Consider the following 20,643-nt stretch of genomic DNA (forward strand, 5'->3'; position numbering starts at 1 on the left):
TCGCGTGCCTTTCTGAAGCACAATCGCATAACCGCGTCTTTCATTCCAAAAGTAACTCGCATGACCTCATCGACCAGCGATAACAAAGCATTACATTTTAAAAACCTACGGTAGCAGTGAGACATACTGCAGGGACGTACAGGGACATACTGCAGGGTACAGATGGAAATTAAACCGGTGGCGTCGGGACTGCAGAGGCATGCATTACTGCGGCGGAGCGCGTACATTCCCCATGGTGAGGCGTTCCCGCCAATGAATCTATGAATTGTAATCAGGAGCAGGAGGCAGGGTAAAAATGTTGCTACTATTTCGATTTCCACGATCGAGTGATGACTCTTTCGTTTGAGTTCCGCGGACGTCCAGATACATCCAGACTCCTTGACTCCTTCCAAGGGTTGATATAAACGGAGTCGCACCCTCCCCTCGCCCTTGTAGGATAGGAACAAGGGACAACCCTGCATTTAATATTATTCAATCAGGAAATCTGATTGCGTGTGAGACGACAATATGCAGTCTATCCTCACAACACTTGTTCTTCTGGGACTCAGCGTCTCATCAACTGCCGTGGCCGTCTCTCCGAACAGCACCTTTGCTCCCGTCGTGAAAAATGACAATGACACCGGCGACGTTCTGTACGAGGCCACTCTCCACATCGGCAGAACACCACGCTGCGCGGCTGGATCACTCTCTACGCACCCCGGGACGGAGACGGCGTCAAAGTCCACGCCGACTTCTGGGGTATCCCCGACAATGAAGCTCTAGGTACGTAGTGTCCTCTCTTCCCCGCTTCCCGCTCCTTGCATTCACTGACACACGCAACACGCGCAGCATACTACATCCACGAGGACCCCGTCCCCGCAGACGGCGACTGCTACCAGACCGGTAAACCCTTCGACCCGTACGGACGCGGGGACAAGGCCGCCTGCAACATGACGAGCCCACAGACTTGCCAGATCGGCGACCTGAGCGGGAAACACGGGCCCATCGTCACGGCGGATCATCAGGGATTTGAAACGCGGTACAATGACCTCTACCTGTCGACAAAGCCGGGTGAGCCTGCCTATTTCGGGAATCGGTCGATTGTCGTGCATCGGATGTCGGATCATGAGAGGTTGAGTTGTGCGAATTTTGTGCTGGTGGCTCGACCTGGACTACTGCCACTTGCTCTGAAGAACTGAGAGTGTGACTTTGATGAGGTCGTCTTTGTTAAAATGGTGCCTGGATTTGATGAGGAGGATGTCCTCAAGTTGTCGAAAATTGACTCTGATTGTGAATGATAGGATAGCTGCTACGAAGCTAATGATACGTCGATTTGGTTGCAGCGTGCCTCTGGCCTCATACTCACCGTTTGGCTTGACGTAGAAGAAGTACGTGCAGGTAAGCCTTGATGATGCATCTCTCTTTCAAACTTGCCCTGATTGTAGACATATGCTTGGCCATAAACAGTTCTCCCATTTCGGGATTGTCATGTACTGTCCGGATGAGACACCGTAAACTCTTGTAGATTGAAGCGGCCAATGGCTCGAAGTCTCGGTCAGATCCCTCCCTCACGGAGGCTGCTCAGAGTATTATGGTAATTGTTGAAGGGACTGGATCAAGTAGGCTGTCCGTCTAGATTTTCAAGCCTACTTTGGATAGCGCTTTGCTCTTCTTGTCCCTCCACTTCTTGGTATTCCTGCAACACGATTCTGCGCATTACTCGCCGCGGAGCACGGCGACCCGTGAAGAGCTCAAATTGCGCAAATCCCTGCTCTGGGAGAACATCGAGCCCATCAAGGGCAACCCAGCCGCGATGGGAGAGGGCGCGCATTTGCTTCATGAGCGGGGTATTGAGAGGCTTGTAGGCCAGCTGCATGACATTAGTCTCCGTCTCTTCGGCTGTTAAAGCGATGCTTGGATCATTTCACTTACCTCCACTACTACGCCTCCGGTAGGGCTCCCCAGCCATTGAGAAGGTAACTGAAAGTTCGGAGCTGGCACTCCCCCGATACTATGAGCAGGGATGCAGCTGCAAATGACGGTCGGTGGCTTGTAATCGGCAGGCCAGTTATCCTGCAAAGACTGTAGGACGTGGACTTTCGGGCGAGAATTCGGGCCTGCCCATCCGTGCGCCAAAAGATTCTGTCGGTTATAGTGGTGAGCCAACTTCTCTGCGTTGGCCATGGTACGATTGTAGATGAAGATGTTTTGCACTCCTAGGTGGATCATTGAGTACACTGCCGCCCGAGCCATACCGCCGGCTCCAATAACCAAACCTGTGGACGAAGGACGGATGGCATTGGCGGGCGATAAACCTCTTCGGAAGCAATTTCCTATCCCAATCCAGTCGGTGTTATCTCCGTGCAACGCCTTGGTGGGACCAGCCCGGCTCTTCTCAAGATAAAGTGAAGACTCAATAGCGGTGTCCACGCCATCAGGAAACTTCCGGATGGGTATCAACGTGTTCACAGCTCCGATAGCCCGAGCATGCGGTGACATGGAGTGGAGAAGGGGGATGACTTCCGTCTTGTAGGGCAGACTGACACTTGTCCCGCCGAAATAGGGGTTCTCGACCAATTCATTCAAACCTCGCAGGGAAGGCGACTGATAAATAGTATACTTATGCGGTATCCCACATGCTTTGAAGGCTGCATTGTGCATCGCAGGCGACAGACTATATGTGACATTCGCCCCGAAAACAAAGAACTGCATCGGATCCAGAGCGAATGAGGTATAGAGTGCTTCTTGTGCCTCTCGCAAGGTGAGGCAGGGTAATGACTTGGACTGCATCTCTGGTAACAGTGGCGGAGGTGTCACGGATGTGAGAATGGGGTTGAAGCAGCTCGACATTCTGCCCAGAGGGGTAGTATTGAAGGCTATGACGGGTAGCTGCCATGGAAGCCCTCTGACATGATGGCGAAATCTTTCAACAGCAAAATTATCCTCGATTGTCGTTGCCGGCTGCGTCAACCGAACCACATCGCATCCTAGTCTTCTGGCTCGTTCGTACATTGCCAGTGGTTCCGCATCCTCCCAACCTCTTGGGCAAGGATGGGACCATGCGAAATGCCCTATCACTTTGCTCGTCCCCTTGGAAGCGATGATCTGCGATAAGATATCATCGCCATAGGAGAGATCGACCGTCAAGTACTCAGGAGCTAGTCGTAAACCGTGTTTGCTAAGATTCAGGTATGTATCGTCCGAGCGGCGTAAGGGCCCGTTGTGAAGCGCAGGGGAGCCTACAGGGCGTAAATTACTTTCGACATGGTATATCAGGGGAATGACTATGTTTCGCCGGATAGTCGCCACAGTTTGACTTATTTTGTCTGCTAGACCGGAGTCAACACCTTGGCCATCGGAAGTACCTTCCGTTATATCCACCTTGATCTCAAAGGCATCGGCGGTGGATTCCAGATCCTCAATGTCTAATTCGCGCTCAGACAGGGATGATATTGGCACAGTCACAGCGTAGGTGAACATACGAGACTCAACCGGCTGCATCGACAGTGGGAACGACGCTTGCTGACCACTCAGGATGGTATGGTCCCCCGTTGCAAAAGCAACAAATTTCAGGAAATCGCGCTGTAACCGCTTGAGGGTCAAGAAGGGAGTGGAGGCTTGAGATCGCTGATCGAGTTCCAACTCCAAAGGCGAGTGGTTATGGTTGTCTCTTCCCGAGTAATCCGTGAAACCCTTCTCGGAGACATTGAAAAACTCCAGGTTGGAACAAGCCCGATATACCGGGCCGGAAAGCTCCAGAAACCGGCAGACTTTGACCGTATCCCAGGCTTTCAAATACGACTGAATGCTTTCGGGATCTCGAATAATGTGGATGACAGGATGCGTCTTCGCATATTCCCGCAGCAATTGTTGCCCGCTGCGCTCCATGGATCCGGGTCCACACGCAATGACGCACCCCTCTTTGTGTTCTGCAAGCATTGACTCCATCACTCGGGCCTCCTGCTGACGATACTCGGTGAGATCATATTCCTTCTTGAATGCAGCCCGGGAGCGACCAGTCACTTGCTGGAAATACTGATCCGCATCGATCATTCGTTTTCCCGAGGTCGCGGCGAGAATGACAGCGAGACTGGATTTTCCAGTACCACGGATACCAATCAATACAATCGACGCATTATGAGAGAAAATCCTCTGTGTTTGCGCAGGACTTTTGAGGCGTGTTGGGGATGCGCGATTCGAGTTCAACGTGCGCGGAGGGGTTGAGTACCAATGATGTTCGCCACACGTATCCGACTGTTCGTGCCTCGGACAAGACTCAGGCCTACTAAGAGCAGCATCACGTTCAGATGCGAGGATTGATGGTTGGATCGCGCCTGAGACGACGCCATGGTTGCGACTGCCCCGAGCAGAAATGTCTCTATTCGGTGCGTCAATCCCCTCAACCTCATTAAACTTGCGCTTTGCCGGCCTCGCTAGGATCGACATGTCGTCTGAAAGTAATCTTGGATTTGAAGATCATGGACATTCGGAGACTCTAATGCTGCACATATTGAAAGAAGCTGCTTATGAGTGATGATTTAGTGTGAGCGGTCAGGAAGAAAGGGCCCAATGTGTGCGTTGATATGACAAACACCAATCAAATTTGGCCAGATTGTGCGCCTCATGAATCCAAGAAGAGGAGTTGAACGGCCAGAAAATGGTCCAGGCTGAGAGGGACAGTCAGGACGGTGTCAGCTTGTCCTCAATTCTTCGTGGCCCGCGGGGAAGATCCCTTCACGCCTGATGGCCTGAGGCACCGCGGACAAACACTCTGCCGCGCATGATACTGTCACTTTACGTAATTTACCCCGCGGGGATCGAAGGCGTCGGTAATTGATGCCTGGGGCCATCACCCCAGAATTCGGGATTGTCTCGAAGCATTTGCTAATTGCTGAATCAGAAGGCAATCATTGGAATCGAATCGACTGTAGTATTTCCTGCCAGGTGACAGGTATTCAATTTTGCTATTCCGGCATCAATCGAGAACGTATGAGAGAGATCTAACATCACTCCAGCCGCGGGTAAGCAGTTGTGGTTCTCCCCGAAGCCTCCCAGCAAAAAAGGCTCCGTTCGAGTTTCTCTTCTCCGCTCTGACAAAAGAGACACGCACCTCTGATACCACACGTTCTATCTCCAATTGGTTTTAGCTTCATCTGTATCTTTATCTGACCCGGAAGAGCTTGCCTCTAACAAGACTAGTTTCTGTGCCTATTCCCAATCCTCAAGCGACAAAGACCCAGGTCGACCGATTGACATCAAGTCCGGTAAAGCATTCATCTCGGTGATAACGGGCCAAACATGACCATGCGTCCAGAACGCTCTGGTGGCCCGTTGTACAGAAAATCATGAGCAACGATATGTGCCAAGCCCCAGGGGCTGGTAGCAGGTCGAAACGGCGATTGACCGATGCCGACGAAGATGCCAGACGCATGGCTGCTGACGAGAATTCCGCACAATCCAAGCGGCAGCGAGTGTCGCGTGCCTGCGACAGCTGTCGCTCCAAGAAGGATAAATGCGATGGAGTGCAGCCGGTCTGCTCGACTTGCGCATCATTATGTCGACCTTGCACTTATAAAACCAACCCCAAGAAGCGAGGCTTGCCGACCGGATACATTCGCACATTGGAGTTGCTGTGGGGACTAGTCTTTTGCAGGATAAAGGGGAGCGAGGGGGTGGTCCGCGCCTTGCTCAGGACAGCCAATATGCCGAGTTACCTGGCTACTACGGGCAAAGAGGCGGAGGGTTCCGATGATATTGTTTCATCCTGGAAGAATAGCGCCGTCCTCAAAGACATAGAGCGCATGTTGACTTTTTTGGACCAGCCGGAGGAGGAACAGGACAAGGCCATTCGTGGGCCTGGGGAGACGGATTCTCCGGAAGCTGGGGGGAGCAGTGCGCTCTCCTCGGACGCCCTCGAGTGGCAGCTACCTGAAGGTGTCACGGACGCGCGTCAAGAATCACGGGTTACCGGTCTATCTCCTTCCAAAACCCCCTCATTTGGACCTGTCCCCAGTTATCTGCCACCTCGTACCACAAAGGACAGCGGCACACAGACAGTCCTCCGTTCAGATAACATTGGCGCGTCTACATCGAACATTTTGTCGCAGCCTTCCATACAATCAGAGTCTTCAACCCTCCCTCGGCTCCCCTCCAATGTGTGGACGCTGCTTGATGTCTATTTTTCTTATACACAGTGTTGGTTTCCCATCCTCGAGAAGCATGATATACTCCGAACGGCATTCCGTCAGTCTGAAGATGATGCGCAAATTTCGTCTCGGACGACAGGGTCGGGGGACTGCGCGGCCCTTTGGGCAGTTTTGACTCTAGCGTCCATGCAAGAGAGGTCAATCGCGGCCACACGTCAGATGGGAGCTTCTCCAAACCGCCCACGCTCTAGTCAGCTATACGCCACGGCAAGAGCATTGATACCCGCCGAGAAGGGCATTCATCAGATTGGACATGTGCAGGCTCTGCTGATTCTGTCCTTGGTCAAACTCGGACAACAAGAGTGGAAAGCTGCATGGATGCTGGTAGGGCAAGCAGTTCGAATTGCACGATCGCTGGGTTTGGATTCTCCACTGACTGGCATGGCTGGAAATGAGAAGGGCTCGGCACGCTCAAAACACGTCTTTTTAGGGTGTTTCGTACTGGAAACACTGATTTCCAGCAAGACTGGTCAGGCACCGTCGCTACGCAAAGAGGATCTTGTCAAGACCGGCCCGATCAATGAGGATGGTCTGGAGGAATGGCACCCTTGGGAAGATCAGACCGGTCTGCGAACCCCAGAATCGTCGCGTGGTCCTTCTCACCGCGGACCCCTTCATGCCCTCAGCACATTCAACCGGCTGGTTTCTTTGATGTGCATCTTGAACGAGGCTTGTTGCACAAAGCAATTGGAGAACAATCCTGCACCACAACTCGAGGCGCTGGAACGACAGTTACAGCATTGGGTGTCGGCGCTCCCCAGAAACTATCGTGTTGACTTGCAAAGCCCCACCAGGCTTGCCTCGCCTCACATTTTTGGATTGGAAATGATGTTTGAAAGCAGCGTCACCGTTTTATCTTTGGATACTATACGCCAGGGGGATAAACATATGTCAGACATGAGAAAGACTCGTGCGATTGAGAGCTTAAAGAGGCTCCTGCTGCTGTTGCAAAAGTACATGGAAACTTATAGCCTGGCGGCGACAAGTCCAATCTTTGGAATGCTTTTGACGTTTGGTATCTCCCCGGGGGAGGGACAAGGTGCGCCAAGGGTGTTTGAACTTGATTTAGGCCTCAAGAACAAACTTGAAGCGTATTCCTCGCATCTTTCTACGGTATGGTTGCAAGACAGCGATACAGAGGGAGCTAGTCTCTCACTAGGAGCGGAAGATGCATTCGCACAGACGCCAGCGGGCCAGTTAAGTCATCTACATAACGTTAATGCATCTGCTCGACATGCATCATCGGACGGTATGACTGGCCATCCGGCCTTGCAGCCTTTGGACGCTAGTGGACAACACGAGGTTCGGGCTATGTTCTCCACACCGGACTCGTTCTTGACAAGTCCCTGGACAAGGACGCCGAATGAAGACAACGTTGCTCTGTCTCTACCCACACCTTCAGCCAGGGGAGCTGCTGGAGCTTCGCACCCTGCTTCTCAGCTACAGAACTCCACTACCCTGAGACCTCACTCCTTGATCTCTTCCGCTCCAAAACTCACCAATGCCCGAAGTACAATACCAGACATACCATCGCCCTTTCCCGTAAACACGCCCCAGTACCAGCAGACATATAGCGATCCGAATCTGCACCTCGGGACATTTATTGATATTGAAGGATATACATCAATACGCCGACCGCGAATCGCGCCAGACCTTGATGCATTATTTGACGAGCTGGCCTCGTTGGACGGTACCGAGAAGTGAGTGCCATTTTTTCTCTTGTCGACTGCTGACTGATGGCTGATGACTGGACAGGGGTGACAACCAGCCCGAGTTTATGCAGAATCTGGGGTTTGTCCCTGATGCCGGGCTTTCGGATCTATACTCATACTCCGGTCAAGAGCCTTTTCTTCTGGCACAGACCCAGCAACTTTCCGAGGGTTCTGCCGTCATACACCGAGAACGACAGCCGAAACGGTGACAGAAGTCAGTTGTTATGACTGCACTTAGCTTGACGCTTGATGTTCATAGATGTGAATGTACAAAGGGTATACGAAGAGATTACCCAACGCCGACTACAACACCGCCCTCTCCTTAAAGTTCAACGCCACATGTTCCACGGCAACCTTGTACCCATACACTCCTAATCCAACGATAATCCCCGCCGCCTTATCACTGAAATAGCTATGGTGCCTCCAGGGCTCGCGCCCATGCACATTGCTCACATGCAGCTCGATGAAGGGGATCGCCACCCCTAGCAGCGCATCCCGGATAGCCACAGAAGTATGCGTAAAAGCGCCGGGGTTGATGATGATGCCGTCGACTGTCCCGCGGGCGGCCTGGATGCGATCGATGATTGCGCCCTCGTGGTTTGACTGGAAGGTTGCCAGGGAGGCGCCTAACGACTCGGCATGGGCTTTGCAGGAGGCTTCGACGTCGGCAAGGGTTGTGCTGCCGTAGATTTGAGGCTCACGGGTGCCGAGGAGGTTGAGGTTGGGGCCGTTGATAAGGAGGATTGATTTGCCCATGCTGAGTTGATGTTAGATTTGGACTGAACAGTCTGAATTGTGGTGGTTGCAGAGAAGTGAGACCACTGATCGTGGATGTCTGCAGTCTACGAAATCGCCGTCTTATGCTTAACCATGGATAATCTATCTGTCAGTAGTATCTGTTGCAAACATGCAGAGACTCCGTATAGCTTATTCCCATGCCATGCGGGGTGGCATCCGTGGACTATGGGGAAACGAAAGCCCGAGGGAAGAGCGCTTTGCCGGCGAGGAGTACAGTCCGCATTGAGTATCCACTGCCCCCCGGTCTACTGCATCGCGATGAGATGGGATGCATAGCAATTGCTGTATTATTATGAAGAGAAGTTACATTTATATTGACTATCCCATTGTGCCATTGGCGTAACTCTTCAGATGCTAAAGTCAAGAGTGTCTTTGACTCGTAGTATGTACGAGCGGTCATCCTGAGTCTATAGGATATGGGATGCAGTCTCGCCCCATCGATTACTGTACTCTGTAGTATCATTCTCGCAATGCAAAATATCCGAAGCGGTTACTTACGGGTTTCTGGGTTCCTTGAGGACATGACATCCCAGTCCATTGGCTTGCGATCTCTCTTGACTCATCTATCTTCTCAATTTACATACACAATCCATACTTCATAGAGGAACTTCAAGAAAATGGCTATAGAATTTACCCAAGACCAACTAGACGAGATCTTCGCCTTTGCAATCGATCTCGGTCGTAAGGCTGGCGACCTTCTCCTCGAGCGCATCGACAAGCAGATCTCAAGCGATGGCGAGACCGCATACGCATACACAGAGAAGGACAACGCGGTTGATATTGTCACGCAAACTGACGAGGGTATTCCATCTACCACATCCTTCTAGGTATCAAAGAAAGCCAAAAAAAAAAAATAACTAATCTACCCTAGACGTGGAAACCTTCGTCAGAACAGCCATTCAAACCAGATACCCCGAGCACAAGTCCGTCCAGTCACCTGCAGTCTACACCTCTACAAGCACATACTAAGTCCAACAACCAGATTCCTCGGCGAAGAAACCTACGCACAGGGTCAATCCCGCTCGTATCTAATCGACGCACATCCAACATGGTGCATCGATCCTCTAGACGGTATCCCCCCCTCCACCCATCCACTTCTAGCTAGGGTAGCTACTAAGCTAAGCTGAAGGAACCGTCAACTTCACCCACCTCTTCCCCATGTTCTGCGTCTCGATTGGGTTTATTGTGGCTCATCGCCCAGTCATCGGTGTCATCTACGCACCCGCCACAAACCAGCTCTTCTCCTCCTGTGTCAACCGCGGCGCCTGGTTAAATGACCCCCGCGGCTCGCGCCGTCTGCCGCTACGCCGTAACCCCATCCCCCCGATGCCGGCCTCTGCGCCGAGGGGGTGTATTTTTGCGTGTGAGTGGGGTAAGGATAGGCGAGATATCCCTGGGGGAAACCTGTCGCGCAAGGTTGAGAGTTTTGTGAATATGGCTGCTGATAGTGGGGGGATGGTGCATGGAGTAAGGAGTCTGGGGAGTGCGGCGTTGGATCTGGCGTATACGGCTATGGGGGCGGTGGATATTTGGTGGGAGGGGGGTTGTTGGGAGTGGTATATCCCCTAAAGTTTCACTTTTGAAGATACAGGCTGATTGGTGGATGGGACAGGGATGTAGCTGCTGGTATTGCGATTCTGCGTGAAGCCGGGGGGCTGGCCACGACGGCGAATCCGCCTGCGAACCCCGAGACGGATTTGATAGAGGAGGCGCGATTGGGGAGTCGGCTGTATCTGGCTATTCGGCCGGCTGGGCCGTCCGAAACCGAGACGGGGAGACAGACGCAGGAGAGGACAGTGAGGGAGGTGTGGAAGCGAGTGAGGGAGTTGGATTATATGCGACCTGGTGCATAGCTTCAGAAATGTTATTCGTCTAGAGAGATTCTATATACAGCAATCTTTTATACATGCAGGTTATAAATTCGACCTTGACGGCACCCGTTCAGCAATCAACTTGCCCACCACCTCCTTGACCTTCTCCACCAGCCCAGGCTCAGCAACCACGTCCCTACCGGTCCACAGCCTTGCCTGCTCCAAACCCTGCCAAATCAACGCTTCCGAACCAAGAATCACCTTCCAACCAGCTGTCGAAGCAAGCTGTGCAATCTCCGTCCACGGTACAGGGTGATAGCACATCTCCAGTATCACCCCTTTGAATTCAGACGTTGTCGCAGGGGTCTGCCCTAGGAACGCCCGCAGAACTTCCCTAGCTTGTATCTCCCCCGACGTCTTCGGGGGATAGTTGGGAATCCCCGAGACAATGACCGCAGGAGGCTCCAGACGAGCCGCCACCGCGGGGTCAGTTACATGGACGAGCGCCGCCTTGTCCAGGCTGGGATTGCGCTGGTTGTCTTCATCCAGAATGGCAGCTACTTCAGCCGCATCACGGTTAACGACGTAGATGGTGCTGCAGCCGAGCCACCTGCGCATCACGTAGATGGCTGTGCGGGCGGTGCCGCCTCCGCCGACGATGAGAGCGGGCTTGTTGCGGAATGCCTCCTGGCCGCTAGAATTCTGGAGAAGAGCCTCGCGGATGCCGATGCAGTCTGTGTTCGTGCCGACGTAGGAGGTGGAGCCGTCCGCTTCAGGGCGGAGGAAGATGGTGTTACAGGCGCCGGCTTGGCGGGCGTCCTCGGTGAGGTCGTCGAGATGCGGCATGATGGTAACTTTCCATGGCATTGTCACGGAGGAACCGACGAACTTTGGGTTGGACTTGATCGATGCTAAGAATTTGGGGATCGGGGGTGAGCGGGTGTATGGTGGAGGGTAGGTTTCTGATGTCCCGTAGACGCTGGAGAGAGGGATCTGCGTCCAGTTTAGACCGAGGGTTGTGTATATTGTTTGATGGAGAGGTGGTGATAGAGAGTTGAGTAGAGGATGGCCGTAGAGATATGCCACTCCATCGAAGTGATCGGGGATGTTGATGGGTTCTTCTGGGGGTTGTCGTTCGAGGACGGTGTCCATGATCTGGGAGGCCATGGTACTGCAGGACAATTGGATACTTGACGCTATTCAGGTCGATGTTGATGCACGATTCACGGTCTGAAATGAAGATGTAGAAACTTGATACTTAACATACTACCTGGGACGTAATTGTAGTACTAGTGAGGTTGTAGTTGCAAACCGGAGAAACGTTTAGCTGCGCGTGACTCGGATGTTTGCTTAGCCATCCCCAGTCTTTCTCCCTCGGTTTCTTCTTCCACTTCACCATCACCTTTATCATCCGTAACTCTCGACATTATCAAATCGTCATCATCATCTCATCAGGAGGATGTCCATACTGTTCAGTACAAATCTATCAGCTGGCTCTTGGTGCTCTCGGGCAACATCCGAGTGCCAAGGTACGCTAGAAATTGGCTTCGGCACTAATAATACTATAGTTACTTATGGCAAAGTCTTCACGGGGAGAACGCTTTCCCGCCTAATCATGTGCTTGACTTCTGCACGATTCCCGAGTCATATCCAGTCTGTTTGTCAGATCGCCATGGTTGATGCCCCGTGGGGAACCACTCTCTCATATTCCAGTCTCGTTCCAGTTTCCACGACCGAATATCAGCCGGCGTATCCCTTTTCCAGCCACGGACCCATTGCCCGAGATGGCGATTGGTCGCCAATCCATTTGAATCTTCGCTTGGAGCTGGTTGAAGACGAGTCATACATGAGTATGCTGGAACTCTACCAGTCTTGGCTTTCCTTACTCTCAGCGGTATCGGAGTTCGTCCCAGGGCGCCATGAGTGCTGTATTCTTATTGCTAAACATTTAGACGATGCAAAGTTTAATATGCTTTCTTCCGAATGCTCTTTCCCTCTACTCCATTATGGCGCTTTAATGGTTTAACCAGAGTTCCCAGCAACTCCTCCGCCTCCGCATCTCCACGCTGTCTCTATCCCCAGATTTTTCGTCGCTCGGACTGTTTATCCACAGCTGTGGCTTGTTGGCTATTTAGATAAAGTTGATGCCTCCATCAACTTTCTTCTCATCTTCCGCTCACCCTTAGTACCAATTGAATCGACATTCTCGTACCCAGAGTCATAGATTGCACTATGTCCATCCTTGCTCTGGTCGAAGATCGACCAACTCCAAAGGAAGTCTACAACTGGAGGATCTACCTGTTGGCCGCTGTGGCCTCCTTCACATCATGCATGATCGGCTATGACAGTGCCTTTATTGGAACCACTCTTGCCCTCAGCTCGTTCAGAGAAGAGTTTGGTTTCAACAACATGAGCAAGACCGCGGTCAATCTTGTGAGCGCCAACATCGTCTCCTGCTACCAGGCCGGCGCCTTCTTCGGCGCTTTCTTCGCCTACCCCATCGGTCATTTCTGGGGTAGGAAATGGGGTCTGCTATTTTCCGGTGCGATTTTCACCCTCGGCGCTGGTCTCATGCTCGGTGCCGACGGTGATCGGGGCCTGGGCTTGCTTTACGGAGGGCGTGTTCTGGCCGGTCTTGGTGTCGGTGCGGGCTCAAATATCACTCCCATCTACATTTCCGAGATGGCTCCACCCTCGATTCGAGGACGACTGGTTGGAGTGTACGAGTTGGGCTGGCAGATTGGTGGTCTGGTGGGCTTCTGGATCAATGTACGCCATACTCTTTATGTCACCTTCAGATGCTAACCCGAGTAGTACGGCGTCAGTGAAACTCTGGCTCCCAGCCACAAGCAGTGGATCATCCCCTTTGCTGTCCAGTTGATCCCATCCGGCCTGCTCCTCATCGGTGCAGTCTTCCTCAAGGAGTCTCCGCGTTGGCTGTTCTCCCGCGGGCGTCGGGAAGATGCCATCAGAAATCTCTGCTGGATCCGCCAGCTGCCTGCGGATCACATATACATGATCGAGGAGATCGGCGCGGTCGACCAGGCCTTGGAAGAGCAGCGCACCACCATTGGCCTTGGCTTCTGGAAGCCGTTCAAGGCCGCCGGAACCAACAAAAAGGTCATGTATCGCCTCTTCCTGGGAAGCATGCTCTTCTTCTGGCAGAACGGCAGTGGCATCAATGCCATCAACTACTATAGTCCCACGGTGTTCAAGAGCATTGGTCTCCAGGGTGCAAACACCAGCATGTTCAGCACCGGAATTTTTGGAGTCGTCAAGACAGTGGTGACCTTTGTTTGGCTCCTTTACTTGATAGACCGCGTGGGAAGGCGTTTGCTGCTGCTCATCGGGGCTGCAGGCGCATCAGTCTGTTTGTTTATTGTTGGCGCTTATATCAAGATCGCCGACCCGGCCTCTAATCCTACTCAGGAGATGACCGGGGGCGGCATTGCGGCCATGTTCTTCTTTTATCTTTACACCGTTTTCTACACTCCGTCATGGAACGGTACTCCTTGGGTTATGAATTCGGTAGGTCTCTCATCCCCTATGCTGAAGCTGATACTGACAAATTAGGAAATGTTCGAGCCCAACATGCGCTCCCTGGCACAGGCCTGTGCGGCCGCATCCAACTGGCTCTGGAACTTTCTCATCTCGCGCTTCACACCGCAGATGTTCGCCAAGATGGAGTACGGCGTGTGGTTCTTCTTTGCCTCGCTAATGGTGCTGTCCATCGTTTTTGTGTTTTTCCTTATTCCAGAGACCAAGGGCATCCCGCTGGAGAGCATGGATGCCTTGTTTGAGTCGAGGCCGATCTGGCGTGCTCACGGGGTTGTCCTGGCTAGACTTCGGGAGGATGAGGAACGGTTCCGGCATGATATTGAGGAGTCGGGGTATAGCAAGACCGGTGACCAGCAGGTGGAGCATTTGCCACAGGACCTGCCCAAGGTCTAGCATGTATATGTATAGTCGGCCAGGTCATCAGGAGTTCATAAAACATAACCGCACCGATAATATACTGGTCAGTAGCTTAACGTAATATGAAGATTGGAGCCATATTCAAGGCCCGTAATCTCCTGTCTGTATATCTTCTACTACTTATACTTGCTCTTCATTACCAGTCTAGTGTATACAGACTACACCAGAGGCAATTCAACCGCCTCCCCCGTCTCCAACGCCCTCCTCACCCCCTCGCAAACCATCAACGCCCGTAACCCATCCTCCCCAGAACACCTTGGCCGCTCCCTCCCGGCAATCACCTCCACAAAATGCTCCAGTTGCAAATCAAACGGCGCGCCCTTTTGATCAACCTCAAACCTCTCCACAACCAACTCCCCAGTCCAACTCTTCTCCGCCCGCCCATCATAACTCCAGCGCGTCATATCAGGCACACTCAGACACGCCTCGGAGCCAAAGATCCGGTAGAAGTCTGCACCACCACCACCAGCACCTCCTCCCGGAGAAGGGATAAGCGGGTTCTCCCCCGTCCCCATCTCAAAGTTATACGGCGAGGGTGTAGCATCGCAAACGAGGAACGTGCCCACAACTCCCGACACAAAGCGCAGAATCAGGGCTGCGCCTTCTTCAACTTCATGCGGCGGGTGCGCCCGTTGCCGTGGTGTCTTCTCCGCGTGGACGCGGGTGATCGGACCGAAGAGGTACTGCAGCGTATCGACATCATGGACGAGATTAATGGGGATTACGCCCCCCGAGGGGCTTTTGCGGCGCCAGTCCGTTGGCGGGGCGAAGTAGGACGGAGGCTTATAGAGCGTCCAGAGACCGTTGACTGCGATGGGGTTGCCGAGGGCGCCACTCTCCAGTATCTGCTTGGTTTTCTGAACGTACGGGTTAAAGCGGCGGTGGTGGCCGACCAGGACAGTCAGGTGGCTGTTTTCGGGGCGGCGGGCGAAAGTTAGCAATGACTTGGCTGAGTCGAGGCTGTCGCTGAGGGGTTTCTCGATGAGGATGTGGATGCCGTGGGTGAGGAGCTCTGTTGCGATGGGGACGTGGGTGTGGTTTGGGGTGCAGATGATGGCGGCGTCGGGTTTGGGGATGGCGGCCAGCATGGCTTGGATGGAGGGGAAGTGTTTTGTCTGCAGCTGCGAGGCGATGAGGGCTGCACTGCTGGCTGGATCGATGAGAGCCACGAGCTCGGTGGATGGGCTGGAGAGGACGGATTGGGCGTGGCGAGGGCCGATGAGGCCGGCGCCGACTATGATGATTCGGAGGGACATGATATTCCAATATCCTCAATTTCTTCACTATTTCCTCAGATGCTCACCCTGCCAATGCCAATGCCAATCATGAGCGATATAAATAATAGCCGGACGTGTCATATAATGCCATTAGTCTGGGGTAAATCCTCCACAGTTATCCAATGCCGATGCCGGCAGGATATGCATATGCATCTGCATTTGCGACATGCATCTGTATGTGGATGCATGTACGAACCAGTGAGACAGGCGCATTACTCGTCTCGTGACTGTCTGGAATAGCATTCATGAAGGATGCACTGATTGTTTTGCCATGTAGCTCTATGGCATGCAGACGGCTAAGACTTGGCTCCCCGTGGATCCTGAGGGGTAAACGCTGGGATAAACGCAACATCTGGTAAACGCTTAACCGGCGCCATCCCAACGCTGATGAGAACAAGCTTGTGAGACCCTCCGTGTTTATGCAACAAGATGTCTACAAAAAGAGAAGATATCTGATCAATGGCAGGACTGGAAATTTGAAGATGATAAGTCTGTCTTGGCCGCCGCTATCGATCGGCGTCGGCGCTCGGTGTGACGCGTACAAGTCGCAAATAAAGTGACTGTTGACACTCTTGACTTTTCGTCTACATACCCTGGGAGGTATTACTGCACATTATTGCAGACAGTGCAAACGTCTCATCTTCAGAAGAGCCAACACTGCATTGCAATGCCCAACCGCCTAGGAATCGGGTCCATGTCGCTGGGGCGGCCGGGAATCCACGACCTGCCCACCAAGCTCCATCAAGCCTCGCGGCACGGCTACGAAGGCATCGAGCTCTTTTTCGACGACCTCGACTGCCTGGCCCATTCCAGCTTCAACGGCTGCCACATCGCCGCTGCGCACGAAGTCCGCCGGCTCTGCGACACCCTCCACCTCTCCATCATCTGTCTACAGCCCTTCCTCTTCTACGAGGGTCTCCTCGACCGCACCCAGACCGAGCACCTCCTCACCGAGAAGCTCCCAAAATGGTTCCAGATCGCCCACATCCTCAACACAGACCTCATCCAGATCCCCTCCAGCTTCCTTCCGCCTGACCCAGCCACCGGTGCACCCCGCACTACCGGCGACTTGGATGTCATCATCTCCGACCTCCAGCGCATCGCAGACCTCGGCGCCGCCCAAAGCCCACCCTTCCGCTTCGCCTACGAGGCTCTCGCATGGGGCACCCACATCTCCACCTGGGAACAAGCCTGGGCCGTGGTGTCGCGCGCCAACCGCCCCAACCTCGGCCTCTGCCTCGACACATTCAACCTCGCAGCCCGGGTGTACGCGGACCCAGCAGCACCCACTGGCAAAACACCCCATGCAGAGACGGACCTAGCCGCCTCGCTACAGCGTCTCCGCACTGACATCGACGTCAAAAAAGTCTTCTACATCCAGATCGTCGACGGGGAGCGCCTCTCCTCCCCGCTGGACGAGAACCACCCGTTTCATGTCCCTGGGCAACCGCCCCGCATGAGCTGGTCGCGGAATGCAAGGCTGTTCCCCTTTGAAGAAGACCGAGGCGGATACCTGCCTGTTTTGGATGTGGCGAGGGCGTTCTTTGAGCTCGGGTTTGAGGGGTGGGTGTCGCTGGAGTTGTTTTCGAGGACGTTGGCAGATCCGGACCCCGCCACGCCGGAGAGGCATGCCGTGAGGGGGTGGAGAGCATGGAGAAAATTGGTGGAGGTGTTGAAGCTTAGGGTATCTTCTACATCTACTTTGTCGCATGTGGAGGATGCGTCCTTGTCGTCGTTGCATCATCGTTTGTAATGTGTGCTACTTGTATATAGAGCGATTTTCTTATAAGCGTGTATTGGAGATTTGTGCGCTATTGTTCATCTCGTGACTACTTTTGCCGATGAAGCTGATAACAATCTTAACAGTATTAAGATGAATATATATTACTCTTCATGAGGTGATCCTCGCAAGGGACATCACCTCATCGCATGCCTGAATAGTATCACGGAATGAATAAAGCGAGGATATCTGATATGCTTTTGTATTAACAAACAGTAGACGCTGACACATGCGTCGTTGAAGACAAGCGCTGTCATCATGCTTAACGCTGAACCGCCAACCTCAAGGATATTGTTGTTGAAACCCTTGCAAAAGCAAAAAGCAGGCCATATGCATATTCTATGCTATGATATGCTCTTGCTCTATGTGAAGTAAGTTGCTTATATACAAGACAGTACTGAGAAGCGTGGACTAAGCTTCAGCCCACCGACGTTCTCGGAGTGGCATCTCTTCACCCGCCTGAGCCCGCGAGCCATCCACTTCTCGCCGCCAGGCGTAGTATTCTCCCAGCCGGGTTTCCGCGTACGAAGCATAGTCAAAGTCGATCTGCGAGATCTGGGCTTGGATGAGTGCCCACACGCCCCTATGCTTGTCAGTCAAAGTCCACCTGTACTGAGGCAGTACATACCAGTATAGTCCGGGAATACCACGGAATCGATCAACATCCTCATATAATCGGTCGACAATCTCTTGCTGGGCACATTCGGTGATCCCCCGGAATTGGCTGTAGCTTTTGACATACTCGGTCAGGAATTGTCGGCGGACGGACCGCGTCGGCATCATGCTGTAGTCGCAGTCGTATCCGCCCCATTCTGCAAAGTGGTTGGCAATGTCGAAGGCGGCTGGAGATGGGGTCGCGTATTCATAGTCGATGAACTGCACGTTTAACGCTTCTTTGTCTGAGGTTGCGGCAGTGGCGAGACACTGTGACGGTAGGACGATGACGTTGGCACAGAGAAGGTCACAGTGGGCAAAGACCAGCTGTCAATGTCAGTAGCTGTCGTGCCCCCGAGAGAGAGAGAGAGAGAGAGTACATACTCCGTCGTCACCAAGACCCCGTCCGTCATCCAGCTCACGCACCACGCTTTCCAACTCCTTCTGCAAGGCACGTCGTCGGGTGCGCTGCTCCTCGGTCGTGGTGGGAAGAGCAAGGATCCATTTCTGAAGCACCGTCCACATATTGGGACCCGGTACTCGGGGCTTGATGGGATCCAAATCATCTTCTTGCTTGTGTTGGTGTTGACCGTCGACATCTACTTGGTGGGACAAGGGGAGCTCTTTGGCAGATGAACTGGACGCGCTGTGTCCACCGATAGGCAGCACCGCATGCCATTGTCCGAGCCTTCGGGCAACACCGCGCCAGAGCGGAGGCTTGACCAGATCCAAATGGGTTGCTGGACGGCCTCGAATGAACCGGTAGAGAAGCCCGTTCTGGAAACGAGCCAGAAGGGGAGGAGCCAGGCCACGGCTGGCCAGAAGCGCATGGGATGTGGTTTCTCCTATAGATAGAGCATATCTACTCAGCAAGTCGCGTTCGGCAAGAGCAAAGGGTCCCCGGGCATATCATACTTTCGCGGTCTATGAGGATCTCTGTATGGTTACCGTACGCTCTCATCAGTACTGCTTCGTTGTCTATTTGTTCCTCGGTCAAGCCAGGTTTCCGATTAATGATTTTGAGAAGCTAGAAAAGACCCGAGATTAGTTCACAGCTCTGCGCCCGCTTGATTACGATCCTCTAGAAGAAACACACAGTATTCGTGATGCCGTCCGTGAAGCGCACGAACTCGATCTTGTTGTCCGGGCCCTCCCACTGCGGGTTCAGCGTCAGAACAAGCCTGAGCGCTGAAGCCTGGGAATCGGCATGATTGTATGACAGAGGGATGAATCTGAGAGGGGGAAGGGTCTCGTCCTTCATATCACCCGTTGATCCCATCTTAAAGTAGTATATGAATCAGGTCTTTCGTGTAGACGACCAGCGAACAAGGAGTGGCCAGAAGCCTGGGAGTCCTGCGAAAGCAACAGTCAACACTTGTCGCAGAAGAATATTTCTGGAACACCAAGTCTCCATATGACATTGATCAGAGAATGCAAGAGGGAGCGAGTCTCATGTGGCCTGAGAGGCTGATGCGACACTTCGGTACGAACCTGTACACTTAGTTACGGCCCCTTTGTTCTCTGTAACAATCAGTATTCTTGCGCCAACAGGATGATTATCTGCACAGAAGAAGTCAGAAGCATGAATTGACCAGCAATTGATGCTCCAATTCAATACGAGTAAATCAAGTAAGGGTAGAAAACTGCAGCTTAGAAAATTATAAAGTCAAATCGATCAGGGGAAGGGGAGAAAGGGACAAAAGAGGGAAACGGTGGTCTCGTGCCCTCTTGACCTTGATTGGAAGAGCGCCCGTAGCCCCTCCAAGAATCCAAGGCACTAAGGGCGGCCTTGTCCCTAAGGTATCTGGGCTAGGCTAAAGTCCGGCTTTACTCGATCACACGCCGCCACGCATGACGACAACCAGCGTTGATCGAAGCCGTTGTGAAGTTCCTATGAAGTGCTGCTTGATATTATTCGCCACTGGTCCACTGTACAAAGTCTTACGTGCAGCATCTACCTTCATAGTTGCGCTCCTACCGCGCTTGACGTCGAAAAGGGACTTAGGCACCATAATTACAAGGCGTAGACGCTAGTCCGTTTTTGGTAAAGAATCTCAACATTTGCATGTGATTCTCAACCATGTGACTCAAAGATCACCTGACTCCTCACCGAGCTAATTATCATGTGCTACAGGATGCCCTAACCCTAAGTAAATTCTCGGCATCGGGCTAGTCCCGAACCCGCTAGCGCCAAGCTTCTGATCACCTACAAAAGGACTTCTTCAGCGACGCTTTTTCCCTTTCTTTTTCTTTTCTTTCCTCATCATCAGTAGAGGTTTACATTGACCATGTAAATTTCAACCCCGGAGCTCAGTCAAAGTACTGCTCGCTGAAGGTTATTCTTGCGGGATTTTTTTCTCTTATGGGTTTCCTTCCGTTCCCGGCTCTGGAGAGCAGCGTGGATTTACTCTGCGTGCGTCTTCCTTTTTCCCTACACAATACATGGCTGAG

At 52.9% G+C, this 20,643-nt stretch overlaps 10 protein-coding genes across 10 annotated transcripts; 5 read left to right on the forward strand and 5 right to left on the reverse strand.

Annotated features, from left to right (window-relative positions):
- Window positions 1-507: 507 nt before the first annotated feature.
- On the forward strand, window positions 508-1,178 carry ALT_8104 (putative cytosolic Cu/Zn superoxide dismutase; the record flags this gene model as incomplete). Its single annotated transcript, XM_089600367.1, has 3 exons — window positions 508-600; window positions 660-762; window positions 829-1,178. The coding sequence occupies 3 exons, from the start codon at window positions 508-510 to the stop codon at window positions 1,176-1,178; spliced, it is 546 nt and encodes a 181-aa protein (XP_089455260.1).
- A 416-nt stretch (window positions 1,179-1,594) lies between these two features.
- On the reverse strand, window positions 1,595-4,425 carry ALT_8105 (putative quinate pathway repressor protein QutR; the record flags this gene model as incomplete). The annotated part of the gene is made up of 2 exons (XM_033556004.2): window positions 1,595-1,849; window positions 1,912-4,425. The coding sequence occupies 2 exons, from the start codon at window positions 4,423-4,425 to the stop codon at window positions 1,595-1,597; spliced, it is 2,769 nt and encodes a 922-aa protein (XP_033411895.2).
- An 899-nt stretch (window positions 4,426-5,324) lies between these two features.
- ALT_8106 (putative C6 transcription factor QutA) lies at window positions 5,325-8,106 on the forward strand (the record flags this gene model as incomplete). Its single annotated transcript, XM_033556005.2, has 2 exons — window positions 5,325-7,885; window positions 7,941-8,106. 2 exons carry the CDS (start codon window positions 5,325-5,327, stop codon window positions 8,104-8,106), a joined length of 2,727 nt encoding a protein of 908 aa, XP_033411896.2.
- Window positions 8,107-8,200: 94 nt separating this feature from the next.
- On the reverse strand, window positions 8,201-8,653 carry ALT_8107 (type II 3-dehydroquinate dehydratase; the record flags this gene model as incomplete). The annotated part of the gene is made up of 1 exon (XM_033556006.2): window positions 8,201-8,653. The coding sequence occupies one exon, from the start codon at window positions 8,651-8,653 to the stop codon at window positions 8,201-8,203; it is 453 nt and encodes a 150-aa protein (XP_033411897.2).
- A 659-nt stretch (window positions 8,654-9,312) lies between these two features.
- ALT_8108 (inositol monophosphatase family protein) lies at window positions 9,313-10,548 on the forward strand (the record flags this gene model as incomplete). The annotated part of the gene is made up of 5 exons (XM_089600368.1): window positions 9,313-9,496; window positions 9,567-9,618; window positions 9,678-9,766; window positions 9,825-10,227; window positions 10,287-10,548. 5 exons carry the CDS (start codon window positions 9,313-9,315, stop codon window positions 10,546-10,548), a joined length of 990 nt encoding a protein of 329 aa, XP_089455261.1.
- Window positions 10,549-10,608: 60 nt separating this feature from the next.
- Window positions 10,609-11,673, reverse strand: ALT_8109 (shikimate dehydrogenase family protein; the record flags this gene model as incomplete). The annotated part of the gene is made up of 1 exon (XM_033556008.2): window positions 10,609-11,673. The coding sequence occupies one exon, from the start codon at window positions 11,671-11,673 to the stop codon at window positions 10,609-10,611; it is 1,065 nt and encodes a 354-aa protein (XP_033411899.2).
- A 1,065-nt stretch (window positions 11,674-12,738) lies between these two features.
- Window positions 12,739-14,457, forward strand: ALT_8110 (sugar porter family MFS transporter; the record flags this gene model as incomplete). The annotated part of the gene is made up of 3 exons (XM_033556009.2): window positions 12,739-13,275; window positions 13,321-14,034; window positions 14,080-14,457. 3 exons carry the CDS (start codon window positions 12,739-12,741, stop codon window positions 14,455-14,457), a joined length of 1,629 nt encoding a protein of 542 aa, XP_033411900.2.
- Window positions 14,458-14,639: 182 nt separating this feature from the next.
- ALT_8111 (Gfo/Idh/MocA family protein) lies at window positions 14,640-15,737 on the reverse strand (the record flags this gene model as incomplete). The annotated part of the gene is made up of 1 exon (XM_033556010.2): window positions 14,640-15,737. One exon carries the CDS (start codon window positions 15,735-15,737, stop codon window positions 14,640-14,642), a length of 1,098 nt encoding a protein of 365 aa, XP_033411901.2.
- A 688-nt stretch (window positions 15,738-16,425) lies between these two features.
- On the forward strand, window positions 16,426-17,511 carry ALT_8112 (sugar phosphate isomerase/epimerase family protein; the record flags this gene model as incomplete). The annotated part of the gene is made up of 1 exon (XM_033556011.2): window positions 16,426-17,511. The coding sequence occupies one exon, from the start codon at window positions 16,426-16,428 to the stop codon at window positions 17,509-17,511; it is 1,086 nt and encodes a 361-aa protein (XP_033411902.2).
- A 438-nt stretch (window positions 17,512-17,949) lies between these two features.
- Window positions 17,950-19,471, reverse strand: ALT_8113 (putative ethanolamine kinase; the record flags this gene model as incomplete). The annotated part of the gene is made up of 5 exons (XM_033556012.2): window positions 17,950-18,121; window positions 18,167-18,519; window positions 18,577-19,037; window positions 19,108-19,219; window positions 19,289-19,471. The coding sequence occupies 5 exons, from the start codon at window positions 19,469-19,471 to the stop codon at window positions 17,950-17,952; spliced, it is 1,281 nt and encodes a 426-aa protein (XP_033411903.2).
- Between the last annotated feature and the right edge of the window lie 1,172 nt (window positions 19,472-20,643).

This window comes from Aspergillus lentulus (assembly GCF_001445615.1).
Source record: "Aspergillus lentulus DNA, contig: Alt16, strain: IFM 54703, whole genome shotgun sequence".
Taxonomy (NCBI): domain Eukaryota; kingdom Fungi; phylum Ascomycota; class Eurotiomycetes; order Eurotiales; family Aspergillaceae; genus Aspergillus; species Aspergillus lentulus.